This window comes from Microcaecilia unicolor, chromosome 8 (assembly GCF_901765095.1).
Source record: "Microcaecilia unicolor chromosome 8, aMicUni1.1, whole genome shotgun sequence".
NCBI lineage: Eukaryota > Metazoa > Chordata > Amphibia > Gymnophiona > Siphonopidae > Microcaecilia > Microcaecilia unicolor.
Window position 1 is genome coordinate 244,032,898 of NC_044038.1, and position 20,332 is coordinate 244,053,229.

Below are 20,332 nucleotides of genomic sequence, written 5' to 3' on the forward strand. Positions count from 1 at the left end.
CTCTAATAGACTTGCCTTTAACATCTGAGGCTGTCATAGAGGCTGCTAAGTCATATTTTTATTCACTTTTTTGGGGAGGTGGAAGGGGGTCAGTGACCACTGGAGGGGGTTTTGGGGAATCATCCCTGATTCCCTCCAGTGGTCATCTGGTTATTTAGGGCACCTTTTGGTGCTTTATTTGTTCGGAAAACAGGTCTAGACCAAAATGTCTTGGTTTTAGTCCTGGACATTTTTGTTTCGTTCCTTTATGGCTGTAAAACATCCAAGTGTTAGGCAGGACCTAATCCCGCCTTCGAAATGCCCCAACACGCCTCCTTTTGACAGAAAAACATCTAAAATATGGTTTTGAAAATACCAATGTAGATGTTTATGCCACTTTTTGGACATTTTTCTCTTTTGAAAATGAGCCCCATAGAGGCATATTTTCAAAGCACTTAACCTTCTAAAATTAACTTTGGAAGGCTAAGTGCTTTGAAAATAATAGTAGCCTATGGAACTTTGTAAATCTAATTACTTTGAAAATGAGCCCCAAAGTGACATAGGAAGCGTTGTTAAAATTACCTACATAAGTACATAAGTAATGCCACACTGGGAAAAGACCAAGGGTCCATCGAGCCCAGCATCCTATCCATGACAGCGGCCAATCCAGGCCAAGGGCACCTGGCAAGCTTCCCAAACATACAAATATTCTATACATGTTATTCCTGGAATTGTAGATTTTTCCCAAGTCCATTTAGTAGTGGTTTATGGACTTGTCCTTTAGGAAACCGTCTAACCCCTTTTTGAACTCTGCTAAGCTAACCGCCTTCACCACATTCTCCGGCAACGAATTCCAGAGTTTAATTATGCGTTGGATGAAGAAACATTTTCTCCGATTTGTTTTAAATTTACTACACTGTAGTTTCATCGCATGCCCCCTAGTCCTAGTATTTTTGGAAAGTGTGAACAGACGCTTCACATCCACCTGTTCCACTCCACTCATTATTTTATATACCTCTATCATGTCTCCCCTCAGCCGTCTCTTCTCCAAGCTGTATAGCCCTAGCCTCCTTAGTCTTTCTTCATAGGGAAGTCGTCCCATCCCCGCTATCATTTTAGTCGCCCTTCGCTGCACCTGTGCCATTTCGAATCACAGAACATCTTTATTACAAGAGAGATGCCAGACTAATGAAAGTAGGTCAGAGACTGTGACTTGTTAAGGATATAATAATTAGGACTGAGTCAAGTGAATGAAACATTTTCATGGGGATAAGACCAATTAATAATTTACCAACAACAATCACTCCAATACGAGGGTAATTTTTATAAAAGGATGCCTAGGCTGTTAAGGCTCTTTTACCCATATCTTGTGCCTAATTTATGAAACTTGGAGTTCTGACTGGTTACATGAATAGTCAGCTGACTAATCACAAAGGATATTTAAGGGCTTCCTTATGTTGACGCCATCTTGATTGTGGAGTGAACAGGAGACGGTTGGGTTTGGCAACACTGAACTACTTTATCTATTTCATTTGCATTTATGAAGTTTGTGAATGCATACATACCTATTTACTTTTTTTTTTTGGGAGGGGCGTTCCTTGAGACGGCATTTGTGAAACACGAGCCATGTCGGAGCATTGTCCCCTAGCCGACTTCTTTTCAAAAAGACTAGCAATGATCATATAAGGTTTTTAATAAGAGTTGTGAAATAACTCAAGATTGAAGATATAAGATATATTTCTTTAGCAATGTTTTGAACCTTATTGACCTGTGACAAATTGAGGTGTACGAATTCTCCTCAGTGAAGATTAAGACTGTGTGAGTGGCACCACCGAGGTCAAAAACAATATATAGACAGAAAACACAAGAACCACTTTCCACAAGAAACCATCAAGGAAATGCCAGAGTGGAGGTGATGAAGAAAGCAAAGGTGGCTTTATTCAAAATCTTCAGTTGACTCAATGAGGTCGTGTTTCGGCTATAGGGCCTGCGGCAGGAGTCTCCACATATATTCTGATGTCACCACTGGTTAAATACACAATGCGATAATGAAACACCAGATTATAATAGCAAAACTGCTGTTCAATAGCAAAATAAGCATAATATAACATCATCTCAACTTGGGATGACTGCCAAAACTGTGCTTCGGCAATAAACACCTACCTCAGCAGTTACAAGATCTAGCCAAGACTGTGTCTGACTTGTGTATAGGCAAATATTGTCGATGAATTGGCATGTGTTGACCAAAAAAGGCAGGACAATCTGCAATCACGTCAAGGGTTAAGAAACAGTCAAGCGTTGTCAAGTTTAGCAACATTTTTATGTTTATTACAAACGTATTTTTGTACGTAATTGAATCATGCAGCCTGGTTTTGTTTTTTATTGGTCTTAGAAAATATTTTATCATTATTGTTTTTCGGTCTGTTCAAAAATACCACTTTATTTATGCTTATTTACCTGTGTAGTTCATTGAAATTTAATTGGTCCTCCCTACTCCCTTTCCCTTAGACTTGTATACCTTTGTTGGTTTTTCTCTGTAGCTAAAGACTGCAAGATCCATCCAACCTGACACTGTTCTCCTGTTCTTCCAATACTGCAAACCAGACCCTCCATATCTTCATCTTTCCTCTTGTGTCCCTGCAGATGCTGTTGAGCTCATCTTTATGTATTTATTTATTGATGTTAACTTTATCTCCTTACCCGAAAGCTCTAAGTAATGTACTAAGAAACTCAAATATATAAGGAAATAAATAAATAAATAAATAAATAGTAAACTAATCATAAAATCCATTAAAAATAAAACACCTGAAGAAGGGGACTATATGGTCTTGAAAGGTCATGTAGAGCATTATTTTTTGGGTAGCTATTACGTTGATCCAATGAAAATTACCACAAGCTGCAAATAAACCATTTTTTCTAGGATCGATGCACTGTGAATTTCCTAGACAAGGGCTGATGCTCACGTCTATGCCCTAAAGTCTACTGCTCCTGCTCTTTATCTTGCATTAATGATTTTTTGGGGGGGAAACATCACCTGCAAAATAGATCCACAAAGGTATAAACAGAACATTTCTCCAAGGACTGGTCAAAACTTGCCATTATTTCAGGCTCATGGAAGGAGCTTTAGTAAATCCCCCTTCTCGCCTTCCCCACCCCCACCTTCATTCAGTGCTGGAGAAACTGATTTATGCATGCAATAACTCCTTTCCGAACGAGACAATCAACACGGGGTAGAATTATCATGTTATAAAAATAGGGGTCATACTAAGGTGCAACGTTTTTAAATTGAACTGGTGGTGGGGGTGGGAGAGAATCTCTTTTCACATTCCAAAATAAAAGGCTTTCTTTTTATGTTATCATCAGACCTTTAATCAAGCAAGAAGCAGAAATGCAAACACAAGGCTGGAGCGCATTTAATTACCATAATGCACAGGGAGACATTTTGAATGTATCTTTTAGCATCAATGGGTTTACGTTCAGCCACAGCCAGTTTCTGCTTCTGACACTATAACTATCCCAGGCGAACAGGTCCCTAGAAACATGATTACTATCACTTGGATTACAAAATATAACAGGCAATTCACGTGCTTTCATGGTTACCTTGCTCTGTCTGCAGAGTGTATATAAATGAGACCATATGCACATGGCCATTTATAGCTCATAACCATAAAAGCCTTTAATAGCACAATCATATTCACTTCCAGGAAGCAGTCTGTGAAATTTTTTATGTTGATGTTTGTGCTATCATTAGACAGACCCCCAGAAAATGAAATATATGTCCAAGGAAGTCTCACTTACATTTGTTGATTTGCTTTTGAAGAAAGTATTGTTGCTGTGGTATTAGAGCTATCAGATAGGTAGACGTAAAGGTCAACAACTCTCCTTCTCTGCGCATATCCAGCAGATAGCCAAGACCTGTCGCTTCTTCCTCTTTAACATCAGCAAAATTCGCCCTTTCCTCTCTGAACACACCACCCGAACTCTCGTCCACGCTCTCATTACCTCTCGCCTGGACTACTGCAACTTACTCCTCACCGGCCTCCCACTTAGCCATCTATCCCCCCTTCAGTCTGTTCAGAACTCTGCTGCACGTCTCATATTCCGCCAGAACCGATATACTCATATCACCCCTCTCCTCAAATCACTTCACTGGCTTCCGATCAGGTACGACATACAGTTCAAGCTTCTCCTACTCACCTACAAATGCACTTGATCTGCAGCCCCTCCTTACCTCTCTACCCTCATCTCCCCTTACGTCCCTACCCGTAACCTCCGCTCTCTAGATAAATCCCTCCTTTCGGTACCCTTCTCCACCACCGCCAACTCCAGGCTCCGCTCATTCTGCCTCGCCTCACCCTATGCTTGGAACAACCTTCCTGAGCCCTTACGCCAAGCCCCCTCCCTGCCCGTCTTCAAGTCTTTGCTTAAAGCACCCCTCTTCAATCCTGCGTTCGGCACCTAACCCTTAACGTTCAGTGAATCCAGACTGCCCCAATTTGACTGCCCCTATCGGACCGACCGTTCACTTGTCTATTAGATTGTAAGCTCTTTGAGCAGGGACTGTCTCTCTTTGTTAAATTGTACAGTGCTGCGTAACCCTAGTAGCGCTCTAGAAATGTTAAGTAGTAGTAGTATTTTTCCTGGACTAAATTTACCACATCTGTGACAAGCTTTTGAGAACAAAGCTCCCTTCATCAGCACAGTACAGAATCAGCTAAGAACACACTCCACATCATCCTCATTCTTCAAAATCTACAACTAGGCTTAAAGTCATGCGCATTGACACTCCAGCTCCTTTCCAACTTACCCAAGACTTTCTCTGGGAAAAGGTGACTAAAGTGATCAGAAACAACAACAACAACAAAAAATGAGGTTTTAGTCCAAACCCCATTTTTTTAATGTGAAAAACAAATGATAAAGTTACAAAAGTTTAAGCATGTGACTGCCTTTGGACCCATGACAAGAAAATCAGTCAGTCACTCTCAACAGTTTGGAACTGCGAATGTAGTCACAATTTATTTGTAAGTTCAGTCACTTCCTCTTGTTCTTTGTGGTTATGGGACTGGACAATCGCTGCTCATCACATAGGGTTCCTGACAGCAATCCAGTGCTAAAACTACATTGCTACAACGCCTTAAGAGAAATGCTGCCCTCCAGTGCTTTGACAGAGCAGCTCTTAATCTGCACCGTGTTGCCCATATTGATGCAAATTCAGAGGGTAGTTTTTACGTGGAAATTATACACAGTTTTTCAAAGTTAAAGTGCACTTTGCGGGAACGTTGTCCGTGGCCAGTTTTCAGATAGTTGCACATACTTTTTCAGTCAAAACCACATATGCGATTGTCAAAAAGCCAAAACTGTAGTTCCGGCTCCTAGGATTAGCTCTGCTCAGTGCGGGCAAAAAACATGCCTATGGGATAATGCACATTATATACTCCATTCCCATGGATAAAACAGAAGACTTTAAAAACTGCCTTCCCTAAAACCTCCGAGTAAAAAGCACATTTTTACTGCTATTCACCATCTGGAAAGAAGTTTTGGAATTGGAACTGAAGTGCTTCTTAACCTGGAAAACAAGAAACCATCTGAGCTGCTACAGTAAGCCAAATCAGCAGCAAATCAGGTCTTGTGCCATCTTCAAATTATTTATTAGGATTTATTTACCGCCTTTTTGAAGGACTTCACTCAAGGCGGTGCATAGTAAGAATAAATCAAAAATGAGCAATAGACAATTACAGAAGTAAAAATATTCAAATAATAATACATAGCATGCTACTTACAATGTCAAAACAATACATAATAGAACATTTTAATAGACAGCATAGGGTATAAGCAAAGATGGAACATATGGATAGGTAAGAGAGTAAGAGGAGTTAGAACGTAAGGTGTCTAATTTAAAGAAAGTTGCACATGAGGTCAGAGAGATGGTTAAATATTATCTCAGTTAGGCTAGGAGTGGATAAACATGTCCCACTGCAGTATGTGCAGCCCGAGTCAATCCTTGTGTGTGCGAGTGAGACTAACAAGTTAGTTACTTCTTCCATTAAAGACTTGGTTGAAGAGCCAAGCCTTCACCTGCTTCCTGAAGTAGAGGTAGTCTTGTGTTAAGTGGAGCCTTTCAGGCAATGCATTCCAGAGTGTGGGGGCTACTCCGGAGAAGGCTCGCTTGCGGGTATCACATCGTGTAATGTCTTCATTTCCATCTTTGAATCTTAAGTAGTATTTTCATCTCAGAGTATGCTCAAGATCTACATTAACAGCATCAAAGAGCAACTAGGTGTGAAGGCAAATTTTAGGCAGAAAGGAAAAATCACAATTGAGATTTTGAGGTCAGGATGTGTCAAATCCCAGTGGTAATTTTAGAAAAGGATCTGCTAATGTAGAGATTCTTCTGAAATAGATGCAGAAATGGATTTGTGTGTGTGTGTGTGCGCGTGCTGGCTATGTGTGATGAGAGTGGCAGCAGCCATTTTGCAGCTGTCAGTGCGTAAAACATGAACAGAAGCAACTTGAGCAAAACACACATACTATTATTATTAGTTGTTGCATTTGTATCCCACATTTTCCCACCTTTTTGCAGGCTCAATGTGGCTTACACAGTACCGTAAACGGCGTTAGCCGATTCCGGTATGAACAAATACAGGTTTGAACAATACAAGGTGAAATTGTGGTAGAATGGGTTGCATGTATGGTAAATACAATTGGGGGAACTAGAGAAGGAGAGGAAGAGTTGGGGTATGTACATTACGGTCTTTGGTTACGTTGTGTCGCAGGTATCCCGGTTTTTTATGTTGGGTCGGTGGGGTATGCTTTTCTGAACAGGTCTGTCTTTAGTAGTTTCCGGAAATTTAGGTGATCGAACGTAGTTTTTACTACTTTTGGTAGTGCGTTCCATAGTTGTGCGCTTAAGTAGAAAAAGCTAGATGCATAAGTGGATTTGTATTTGAGTCCTTTGATGCTTGGGTAGTGGAGGTTTAGGTATGATCGTGCTGATTTTATGGTGTTTCTGGTTGGCAGGTCGATGAGGTCTGTCATGTACCTCGGTGCTTCGCCATAGATGATTCTGTGAACTGTCGTGCAGATTTTGAAAGCGATACGTTCCTTAATTGGAAGCCAGTGCAATTTTTCTCGGAGTGGTTTGGCGCTGTCAAAACGCGTTTTTCCAAATATAAGCCTAGCTGCTGTGTTTTGGGAGGTCTGAAGTTTCTTTATACTTTGTTACTTATAAGTGGTGGTGCTCACACATGTATGTCTGGTATTTGAGAAAACTCAGACATCTAGATTTGCAGAATGACAGTCGTGCACATCTATATTCTCCCAAATCTGCAACGCTATCAGTTTCTTGGGGAGAGGGAGGTGGGGAATTAAGAGGCAAACCACCCCAACCTCCTACACAACTCTGCTCAACCCCAGCATTGATCTTGGTGCTGATAGATGTGTATCTCCCTTCTGAAATAGGGAACATACGTCTAAATTGTGACCCCCCACCCTATCCATGCCCCCTTGCTATTTACATGTATTCGCACTTTGTATGTGTAAATCTCAATAACCAGATGTAAAGGACGGCTTTCAACAGCCTTGTTCATGCAAATCTGAATATTACCAAACTACATTTAGAGGAATTATTTTGATGGCTAAAGAATGTGCTTTCTTAACTTCATAGTAATCCAAAAAGTGTTAAGCAATCAGGATAGATTCACACAAGGGAGAGTACACCGCGTCCAGTTTAACATAAAACTTACAATTTTGTAACAATAGTAAAATGACTAAATATAAAAATAAATGAGGTAATCTTGGAAATATGATGTCAGTATATATCTAACCATGTCAGATCTCAGAACTAGCAAGAATAACTTTGCATGCAAAGACATGTCATCAAATTTACTAGTTTGACTTGTCTCAAAAGTCCATACAGTTAGGCGAATACTTTACCTTCTTGTCCATTGACGGACCACTGAATATTGACCCAAATATGATTTTTTTATACATGATAACCATATATTTACACACTCCTATTTTATGTGTCTTTCCACCTTACTTCCATCCATTTATCACCCTGCAAGTATTATGCCTAACTATATATAAATTTATGACTGTTTATTATTACAGGTATCAATCCATTGAGGTTTCAGTGTCTCTACGTTGACACCTCAAATTTTGCCATCAGATTCAAGCTGCAGAATTCACTGAAAGAGCAGAGCAAGGTCCTGCACTTCTCATCGAACCAGACCCTGTCCAAAACGAACGTTTCATACCACATGAAAGACTAGATAAGCGAATGATCCATGAATTCAAACTAGGAAGATCCCAAGAAACCCCAGTTGTTTTCAAACCAAATCTGTATTTGCAGAACCCTTTTCCGGGTATAGCTGTGAAGATCAGCAAGATTAAACAGTTATACCAGCAGCGGCTACTGAAACACACTCCAGCAAAAGGGAGGCCAGTCAATAATATTCCGTCCTCAGTGAGCGTCCACAAATAATGAGCAGTTAATCTGCACACGGAACTACTATTTGCATTTAGAGCCCCTTGTGATAACACGTGTTAACCAGTTAATGAGCAAAATCCAAATAAATAAATGTGGGAATCAGTGTGCCCTGTTTGTGGCCATGCTAAAAGTTAATGCAGCCTCTCGACACATAGGGGGCAGTATAACAACAGGCATCTATTTATTTATTACATTTGTATCCCGCACAATTCCCACTCATCGCAAGCTCTATGCGGCTTACATAGTAACAAATCACAAAATCATGAAGTTAACAAAATCACAAAATTATGAAGTAAATAAAATCATGACACTAACAATGACTTAAAGTATTATATAAAAATAAAACATATTTAGACTAAGGTAGGTAATAAGGAGTGGAGAGATAGTGAGGCAGGGAAGAAGAGGGGAGAGAAGCAGGGAAAAGGGAAGGAGGGAGGGGAGTAGGAAAGGGTACAGGGAAGAAGTAAGGGAAAAGAAAAGTAGGGAAATGGTATGGAAGAAATCAGACGGTAAAGGATAAAGGGGACATCAAAGGTAATTGACTATTAAGTGAGTGAATGTTTAAAGTAGAGAACTATTGAGTTGAATAAACTTGTTTAAATAAGTGGGTTTTCAATAATTTCCTGAAAGGAAGGTATTCACTTGTTGATCGGATATGTTTGGGTAGAGCATTCCAGAGACGACTTCCAAGATAGCAAAAGTTAGATGAATAGGAGTCTATTCGATTAAGGAACATAGGTGTCTACTTTCCTTTATATAATATTTTATTTATTTAAAATATTTCTATTCTACTCATTCCACAGTTCATGGCAGATCACAGTTGTAAACATACATAATCAACATATGTATAATAGCAACATAATAAAACAATATAAAAGAATAATCTGAGAGCCAGTTCCCAGTATCATCATCAGAGCAATAAAATATATACCCCCAAAAATGGGCAAAATGAAGAAAACGTTTTCTGAAATAGACATTTCTATAAGTTGTTTTCTAAATGACATGAATGAATCTATTTTATGGAGTTCCGATGATAATGAGTTCCACAATTTAGGGCCAACCACTTGAAATGTGGATGACTGGAGACCAAGAAGGCTGATTACAGGGAAACCTGGGAACTCAAGCAAGTATTTTTCTGCTGCTCTTACTGGTTTGTAGAGTTTCAGGGTGCTTGACAAAGTAGACGGAGCTCCGTTTTTCAAAACCTTGAAAACCAAGGTCAAGATTTTAAATTGGATTTGGATTTAAATCGGAAGCCAATGGAGAGATGCTAATACCAGAGAAATATGATTACATTTAAAAAAATTGTGACTAATCAAATGTGCTACAGACCTTTGAGTCATCTGCAATCATTTCAAAGTAGACGATGGAAGACCAACTAATAGAGCATTGAAATAATCAAAAATTTGGTAGGAGAAAATTCTGTAGTATCATATGAAAATTCGTTAATGACAGAAGATCTCTCATTTTACGAAGTATCCGCAGTTTAAAGAAAACAGTTTTGATGACATACTAGCATAGATGGGTATCTACACACACTTAACTTTTAGGCATGAGCAATTATGCCAGCCATGGAGCTGGTGTATTAGCAACTTACAGTATTCTAGAAGTTACGCACGTAAAGTTTGAGCACTATCTATGCTCTGCCCATATGAACATCCTCCCTGCCAATCTAAGCAGGTATTTACAGAATATTGTTCGTTATGTGAAAACTGTGCACACACATGCACGCAACTGCCATTCTTGTAATCATTTACATGCGTAATGAGGATGTTGACGATAGAGGGTAAATCTATAACACAGGCCCTATCGGAGGATGCCTAGGATAAGAGGCTCAGCCAGTGCTTCTTTCAAGCCTATTCCAAAATTAAAGTAGGCGTCAACTTTTCTATAGAGAACACTAGCAGAAGTGGCAGAAAAACGCACACTTAGGACCAGATTCAATAAATGAGGCCCAAATGTGGGTGCCGGAAAGAATTGGTGTCCGGACCTATTCCATAAACAGTGCTCCAAGTTAAGCGTCCTTCACAGAATAGCGTATAGCACCAATTCCTGTGTCCAAATATGGGCCCCAGGACTTACGCTTGCTGATACCAGGTATAATTCAATTTGGCCGTACATCCACAGTATTCTCTAACACTTAGCGCAAATTTCCAGAACACCCCTGACCTGCCCATATCCCTCCCATGACCTCACCCCCTTTTGGGTTGAACGCTATGGGATTTGGGCATGTAGTTGTAAAGAACAGCGTGTAGCAAGAGTTATTTATTTGTTACATTTATACCCCACATTTTCCCACCTATTTGCAGGCTCAATGTGGCTTACAAGTAACCGTAAAGGCATTTGCCATTACAGTTGATAACAAATACAAGATTGTGTTGCAGTCAGATGAGGTAGATGTGATTCAGGCGTCATTGGGTTGAGGAGAATGATGATAGTAGGTTGTCCAGTATGATCCTTGATTATGTTGTGTTGCTGGGTGTGGGGAGTTACGTTGGATCGGAGGGATAGGCTTTTTTGAAGAGGTGAGTATTTAATGATTTCCTGAAGTTTAGATGGTCATGTATTGTTCTCACAGAATGTGGGAGTCCATTCCATAGTTGCGCGCTCATGTAAGAGAAGCTAGATGCAAATGTTGTTTTGTATTTTAGACCTTGGAGTTGGGATAGTGTAGGTTTAGGTATGATCACGCTGATCTGGATCTGCTTCTTGTTGGTAGATCTATGAGGTCTATCATGTATCCTGGGACTACGCCGTAGATGATTTTATGGACCAAGGTGCAGATTTTGAAGAAGATCCGTTCTTTGATTGGGAGCCAGTGCAGCTTTTCACGGAAGGGTTTAGCGCTTGCGAATCATGTATTACCATATATCAATCTGGCTGCTGTGTTTTGGGCGGTTTTGAGTTTTTTTGTGAGTTGTTCTTTGCAACCCGCGTAGATTCTGTTGCAGTAATCTGCGTGGCCTAGGGCCATAAATTGTATTAATTTACAAACGGTTTCCCTCAGGAAGAAAGGTTTTATTCGTTTGAGTTTCCACACTGAGTAAAACATTTTCTTTATTATGGTTTTTACTTGGCTCTTGAGGGTGAGATTGCGGTCAATTGTGACTCCGAGTATTTTTAGGCTGTCTGAGATCCGGAGTGTGTGTCCTGGGGTGTTTAAGGTTTTAAGATGTACGTACAAATCCAAATTGGTGCCAATTAACGTCAATAATAATAATATATGACACTTGAATCCCACACTTACCACAAAAGTTCAGTGTGGCCTCACAAAAGAGTAAACTGGACCAACTCCAGGAATATTACACATGATGGTCAACTAACCGTCAAGAAAAATAACACAGTCGCATTAAAAATTTCTTAAACAAGAAGGTTTTCAACAGTTTTCAAAAAATCCTAGAACCAGTTTGCTTTCTTAGATCAATGGGTAATTTGCCGATTGTTAACGTCCAATCAATGTTAATTGGCTCGTTAAACAATTTAATTGCATATGCATTCAGGATGCACTCAAATTTGAGCAGCTTTTATAGAATCCAGAGGTTAATGTGCAAACATCTACATCAGCCCACACCCGGACGTTCGCCAGAACGCATACATATTATACAATACTATAATTTATACACAGATTTGTTGCTGTGCTCAAACTCCACCCATGTGCACCCCCACTGGCAAAGTACATGCCTTCAAAACATGGCACGCTTTACTACTAGTCAGGATTTTATATGTGTAACTGATTAGAATACATGCATTCCTGATGACTAGAACCAGGCAGTAGCGTACCAAGGGCGGAGCGGTGGGGATGGTGCAGGCAGCAAGGGGCTACATGGAGTAGTTGTGTGGCTGTCGACTCTGCTGGTTCCATGCTCCTTCGACGTCACTTCCTGTTCCGGGGCAGGGGACCGGCAGAGCTGACAACTCTTGCTACGAGGAAGGGTGGTGGAGGTGATGTGCCTGGGGGGGGGGGGGGGGGGGGCAGCAGCAACTCACCCCAGGTGCCAAGCAAGCTAGGTATGCCACTGGAACCAGGTGCCTCCTACTTAATATATGACGTCGGACGGTACCACACATTAATTGTCAGTGCAGCAGCTAATTTCACCTTAATAGAAGGCATTAACCTTCAGGTTCTACATAGGTAATTAAAATTCGGGCCCCCAGATTTGTATGTGGAGGCCAGATAGACGCATAAACTAATTAGTCAATTGGATGGTAACAACCAATTACTGATTTTAATTGGCACTAATTTGGATTTCACATGCATTTGCCTATCCACTATTCCATAATGCTGTCCACCCAGTGTGTCACACATGACCCAAAAGTGGGCATGGCCTTGGGGGGGGGGGGGGGGAACGGGACATAGGTGGTTCAGGGGCATTCCAATTACTTAGGCACAGTACTATAGAATATTGGGGTCACATGCCCAACGTTCACGCCAGGATTTACAGGTTTCTGTTGGCATACGTGGTTGTGTCTACAGTTTGGCGTGTAACTGGGTACTTATGCGAATATTCTATGCCAGATTTGGCGCAAATGTTCTGCCATAGAACATTATCTCAGCATCCAAAGTTTTAGCACCCTTTACTGAATTGACCCCTAACTGCATATGAAAATGCTGGGCAGAACCCCCAACAGAGGCTCTGCAACAAGCCCCCATTAATTTTAACTATTAATGCCACGTACATGCAAAATGTTAATATTACTAAGGAGGGTCTTAAAACACAGTAAGTAACCAAACAACTGAATTCCAACATAATACAGAAACTTGTACTCACAGTAGGGAGCTGGCTGGAGAGAAGATGTCCTTCCTGACTCAACATATTGGACACCATGATGGCTGGAAGGTCCATGTTCTGATAGGAGTAGGCTGGTATCAGGCTGTTTGGTGGGAGGCTGTGGCACAGTGAGTGATACCCTGATTCATGGTCCACCAGGTGAAGGAGAGAAGGGTCTGGGAGGTTGGGAGGAGTTATAGGAGGAATTTCATAGTCTTCGTTACTCTCATTCTGACCATTATACGTCTAGAATATTAAAAGGACATTTTCACAATATATCTTGTTTTTTTTCTTGGTATTTTAACTCTAAACCATATCAGAGGTACAAAGAAATATACCTCACCACAACACTAAACATTTCAAGTTATATCTCCATAGTATCTACTTCCAATGTCACATGTTACATCCAGTCCTGCCACACCATTGCCAAGTCACATCAGGGCTTTTCGTTAACATTACACACGCCTGGGTCACTGTCTGGAGTGGTAGAAAGGGAATAGGGCTGGCGTTTGCTTACAGAAGTGGTAACGCAGCAAAGATCTACACATTCCAAGAAGCAGGACTGGCTCACACTGTCGAGCTGGTGTTGTTCCTAATGCTTCAACATGTGTATGTTTGTAACTGTATCGTGGATTGCAGAAGCTGACCCCAAAACGTTTCCACTTTCATTACAGAGGCAAATAAAACAGCCTAAAAAGTTAACTACTGGCTCTATTATTCTTTGTAAAACATCAATACGCTCTATAAAGGAATGTGTGTGCCTCCTTTCCTTTATGGAGTATTCAGCGTAACACTGAAAATATGAGAACTTAAGCCTGCCATAGAGTGGGTACAAGTGTTGGAGTCAGACACATGAAGTATAGTCTTCTATAAGTTACTACTATTAATCTTTTGTATAGCGCTACTAGACATACGCAGCACTACGCATGTCATATGCAGGTACTTTGTCTGCCCCTAGAGGGCTCACAATCTAAGGTTGTTTTTTTTTTAACCTGGGACAATAGAGGGTTAAGTGACTTGCCCAGAGTCATAGGGAGCTGCAGTGGGAATTGAACCCAGGATGCTGGCATCAAAGCCCACTGGACTAAGCATTAGGGCTACTCATCTATGTCCACACCCCTTTAAAATACACACTACATGAGATACAGAATAGCACTTCGGTGGAATTACATGCATAATCGGCATGTGAACTGTTACTATATACCTTACAGACCTGACCCTCTATGTGGAAATAAATAAGATGTACCCTGTCACCTGAACCTCTGAAGGAGGAGCTTGTGTGATCTGGAAAGCTTAGGTACTACAATACCTTAATTATTCTTGATGCTGTGCAATAAAGGGATTTGCCAATGATAAAGAATTCCGTGAAAATTCAAGAATTACAATTTACCAACCCTGAAGAATAATAAATAAATGTTCTAGTGACACTGTGGTGCTCATAACCTGGCTGTCTGACAGGCTATACAGGGGACCGAAAAGGCCAGAAGTCTGGACAACTGCTCTGCATGTATTGGTAACTATTGAGATTATTACAAAATCCTTCTGCCCAATATTCAGCTCGTGTTGGTAAGGGCTAAACTGAGGTCACCGAAAGTTAACCGGGTACCAGCCTATATTCAGTCTTTTTGCTGTTCCAGCTCTATGTGGTTACTTAGCCAATTAGCGGACTGAAAATTGCTGCTAGCCAGCTAAGTAGGTGCTCCGTCCACATTCTGCCCTGGTCCACCCCTAACCTAACTGGTTCAGAGATGGCTGGTTAGTAGCGATATTCAGGGGCACTAATTGGTTAAGTACCGCTGAATACAGTTGCCTCTCCTGCCGGTTAAACCCTTTTGCATATTGGGCAGCCTGTGGTTAGATAGGAATGCAGATATATTGGGTGGAGGAACTTTTCAAGATGGTAGAGGAAAGTAAGAAAAACTATTCTGGATCAGAACAGATACCCCCGATATTCAGTGCTATTTAACTAATCAGCAATAGCCGCTGAGCGCTTAAATAGCTCTTAACCGGCTAACCACAAATATTCAGCGGGAGATAACTGGTTATCTTGCTGAATATTCGTGGTTAGCACAGCAGCTAACTAGATATAGCCAGGTACCGTTGATATTCAGCACTAGGTTTAGCGGTTAAATAGGTCTACGTAAATAGCCGTCCTATCTTTAACCGCTAGGAACTTAACCGGTTAGCGCTGAATATTGGCTTAAGAAATTCAATGCCAATTGCCGCATACGGTGCAGCATTGAATTTCCAGGTTCAGCACCTTCTACTGGTTGAATATCGGTCCCATAAGGTTCAAGGGATCACACGATGTGACGAGCAATTGGAATACAGTGTGGACAGGAGTAACTGGATGGGTCAGTTTTCTTTTTCTGCGTTTACCTACTGTATTACTCTGAGCATTGGTTTTGATCATATAGAGATTTGATTAATCTCTTCATGTTGGTACATAAAAAAGCTTTGACTGATTTTAAACTAACAATACGTTGACTCAAGGGACTGGAGCTCTGCCCTTGAGCCATTGAGAAGAATTTTCAAAAGCCTGAAAAGTCTCCACCTGCACCACCCATCACTGATAACCAGGAAATTGATCCCTAGAGGGTCAAACTCAGAGAAGAACCCAGAAGATTCATACTTTGGATAAATCCTTCTTATCTGTTCCCTTCTCCACTACTGCCAACTCCAGACTTCGCGCCTTCTGTCTCGCTGCACCCTACGCCTGGATTAAACTTCCTGAGCCCCTACGTCTTGCCCCATCTTTGGCCACCTTTAAATCTAGACTGAAAGCCCACCTCTTTAACATTGCTTTTGACTCGTAACCACTTGCCTCCACCTACCCTCCTCGCCTCCTTCCTGTACACATTAATTGATTTGATTTGCTTACTTTATTTCTTGTCTATTAGATTGTAAGCTCTTTGAGCAGGGACTGTCTTTCTTCTATGTTTGTGCAGCGCTGCGTAAGCCTTGTAGTGCTAAATAGTAGTAGTAGTACTTTGAAAAGATTTTTGTTTATGTCGGTAGGAGCACATTGATCAAGCCAAGGACTCTATTGACTGTAGGGACATGTATTCATTTGAAAGGACATGGGAAATGCTCAACACAACAGGAAAAAAAACGAAAATGTTGGTTTTTTAAGTCTTGTGGAAGAGTGTTCATTTGTTCATGGTAACAGTCATATGTGCATACTGGCAGGGAAGAGTACATTCTCTTCACAAAGAGTTGCACTGTTTATGTCATTGTCCCAAAATGAAAAATATAAAAATAAAATGAAAATTCCTGTAAGCAATGTGGAGAAACTAAACAAAACAAAGATATTTTGGCTGCAAAATCCCACAGCGCTACATAAATGAATGTGTAATGCAGTAAGAGGAAAGTGAGCTGTACATTTCTCTAACCACAGAAAGTGCTATGCACACAGTCTGCACACTTAACTCCATTCAGCTGCAAAATATGGACATGGATGTAGCACACGTTCTTCTATCAGCCACGGACAGTGCTAGCCACATCCACAGATGACAAGACAAACAGAATCATGCAAATTCTACTCCACTATTTTTCCACATTTTCTCCCCTAAATCCTTCTAGCCATTGGAGCCTTGTGGGTGCTGTGGGTGCTTGAGCACCCCCAATATTGAGAAAAATTCCTTGTGTGTTCAGGGAGGGGTCATTTCCATTGGGCTTAGCACCCCCAATAATTTTGAAAAGTTGGCTCCTATGCTTCTAGCTTCATCTCCCCCTCTTCTAGATGGAATGCCTGGGTAGACTGGTAAATCCTCATCCATCTAAGGACTGAAGGGGGTATCTCCTCCAAGACACACTCTCTGTGGCATCCACTGACAAGCAGAAGCCACAAACGGAGTAGACACCACCCTCCTTCACTCATCCTCCTCACTAGACCCCCAACTCAAGCACACCCAAGCGTCCCTGAAGACCAGGGCGGATTTTTGTTTTACTGGTAAGAAGACAGAAGTGGTGACATGTTCTGAAAGTACCTCTGACTTGGCCACTTTCAGACTTATGAATTTATGAAAGTCATGGTATCTCTCTGTTGATTTTTTGTCTAAATCCTATGCAGGTATCACACGGTGCATCCATGGATACAGCATGAATGGGGTGGAGGTGGGGAAAAGGAAGAACAATGTGACTACAAGACAACACAAAAAAATAAAGCTTAGAATATATAAAATAAAATATGATAATAACCAGAGAAAGTATTCACATGTGAAGTACTAGAAAGATAACAAAAAAAGGAAAAAAACAGAATAATAAGAACTCAAAGACATGTATTAACCTAATCATATGAATGCGATGATTACAATATTTACCGTTTGATATCTTGAGATAGACAGTGAGCTTTTGTGGACTTCCAATGTATTAAAAGCTCTTATAACTCCATTTAAATGTTAGCCCAAATGGCTTTAATGTTCACCAGCAGCTGGAGATTTGCAGCACATCAAAAATGCGTGGGATAAACACAAGGAATCCTGTATAGAAGGCATGGAACCAAACCAACTTAGTGGTGATTAGATGCAACACCAGTAACTGGGAAACGAAACCAGTACTGGGCAGACTTCTATGGTCTGTGCCCTGATCGTGGCTGGACAGATTCAGCTTTAGTAACTGGGGAACAAGGCCGGTGCTGGGCAGACTTCTACGGTCTGTGCCCTGATCATGGTGGACAGATTCATCTTCAGTAACTGGAGAACAAGGCCGGTGCTGGGCAGACTTCTATGGCCTGTGCCCTGATCATGGTGGACAGATTCATCTTCAGTAACTGGAGAACAAGGCCGGTGCTGGGCAGACTTCTACGGTCTGTGCCCTGATCATGGTGGACAGATTCATCTTCAGTAGCTGGAGAACAAGGCCGGTGCTGGGCAGACTTCTACGGTCTGTGCCCTGATCATGGTGGACAGATTCATCTTCAGTAACTGGAGAACAAGGCCGGTGCTGGGCAGACTTCTACGGTCTGTGCCCTGATCATGGTGGACAGATTCATCTTCAGTAGCTGGAGAACAAGGCCGGTGCTGGGCAGACTTCTACGGTCTGTGCCCTGATCATGGTGGACAGATTCAGCTTCAGTAACTGGGGAACAAGGCCGGTGCTGGGCAGACCTCTAAGGTCTGTGCCCTGAAAATGGCAAGGACAAATCAAAATCAAGTACGAAGTACTGCATCATACCTTACACTATAAGTTTATCTTGTCGGGCAGACTGGTTGAACTCTACAGGTCTTTACCCGCCGTCTTCTACTATGGTATTATGTTACTATCTGCACTGAAACTTAGCCACAATTAGCTGCTGTGCTGCGTCATGAAGCACGCAGAACCAGCAGTATTCTATAAGTTGTGCGGATCACATGGCAACACGCCCATGATATGCCCATGCTCTACCCATGGGTACGGCCCAGTTACATGCTGTGCCAGTTGAGGACCAATTCTATAGAATAGCGCCAAGCACTTACGCACATGAACCAATTAATGGCGCCAATCCTGCGTGTAACTGCCAGAATTCTATACACAAATTCCCATTTCTATGTTTAGTTTAGACCGTTGAATACCAGGTGCCATATTACACACACAGTCAGCCTTGCTGATAAACTTCCAGTGGCGATGAATATAAGTATCAATTTAAATGTCAGTGCCAGTTGTTTACATTAATCTGTTTGCCGCCAGTACTGAATATTGATCTCATTATTTTTCAGTTGCATGTCTACCTTTATGAAATACTCTGGTGACCTACTGCGTTTCTGAGATTGGATATCAAAGAGAGGAAACCTTGAAAAAGAGCAAACAGCCAGGAAACAGCGAGGCTGTTATTTTCCTGACTCTTAACAGCAATGCCCCGTTCATGAACTTTGATCTCATTTGCGTTTGACACTGGGGTATTGTCTGCTTTTAAAGGAATGAAAAAGAATTTGGAAGCGTTTTAATAAACCCCAAAACAAAGATAATCAAAGCCCCTGCGTATGACACTAAAGACACTTATTTTCAGCATTCTGTTCAAGGCTGTCTTGAAGATTTAAATGAGCACGACATGGCTAACAGTCTAAAAAATGTTTTCATTGTTGTTGTAAGCACAAGAAACCTTTTTAAAATACAATTTTTGAACCGTTTAAAGTACTTTGCAGCTATGGCTAAATTCAGCTCAAAGCTGAGTCGAATGTGAATCAGATTAAACAATATCCAATCAACATAATGATATGTCTCTGCCTGTAAAGCATTTGCAAGTATCAGCTAATGCAGTGTTCTATCGATGGGCTGCAACAATTTCTTTTTTTTACTTATCGTCAACCTCTGTGTAACAATGTTGTTCCCACATCACACACAAAGGACAACAGAAAAGTCAAGCTATGCTGAATGCATCACCAGAATACATTTTAAAATAAGTTTTATAAAACGATGCCCAGAAAAGGCAGCCATTTTATCTTTATTTAATAAAAGCATTATCATACCAAAGTCCAAAACTTGTTAATAAACTCAACATGATAATTAGCGGAGCATCACATAACCAGCCATGATCAAACTGAAGATCCACCAAACCCAACTTTTCTTAAGAATATAAGTGTTGCCAAATTGAGAAAGACCGAAGGTCTATCAAGCCCGGTATCCTGTTTACAACAGGGGCCAATCCAGGTCACAAGTACCTGGCAAGATCCCAGAACAGTAAAAGAGATTTTCTGTTGCTTATCCTAGAAATTATGTAGAAGATATCCAGATGACAATTCAGCTTCAAAAGACCGCATAATACCAAATCTCAAAAAGTTGCAATTTGAAGGTTCACGGCCCCTGAAGGAACCCATCACAATTTCATATGTACAAAAGAGCCATCATCACTGCTAAGATTTTAAGAAAAATAAAATTTAAGTTGCCCACCTCTTTAACATTGCTTTTGACTCGTAACCACTCGCCTCCACCTACCCTCCTCTCCTCCTTCCTGTACACATTAATTGATTTGATTACTTTATTTTTTGTCTATTAGATTGTAAGCTCTTTGAGCAGGGACTGTCTTTCTTCTATGTTTGTGCAGTGCTGCGTATGCCTTGTAGTGCTATAGAAGTGATAAATAGTAGTAGTAGTAATTTTCTAAGAAATTGAAATCAAA

General features: G+C 41.0%; 1 protein-coding gene across 7 annotated transcripts in view; it reads right to left on the reverse strand.

The window, feature by feature from the left end:
- The window catches only part of TOX2 (TOX high mobility group box family member 2), a 314,937-nt gene that overhangs the window by 97,383 nt on the left and 197,222 nt on the right, over positions 1-20,332 (reverse strand). For all 7 annotated transcript variants that reach the window (XM_030212722.1, XM_030212723.1, XM_030212719.1 and 4 more), the window contains one exon: positions 13,237-13,482. In XM_030212722.1, coding sequence (XP_030068582.1) covers positions 13,237-13,482 — 246 coding nt within the window. The remainder of the gene's footprint in view (positions 1-13,236; positions 13,483-20,332) is intronic.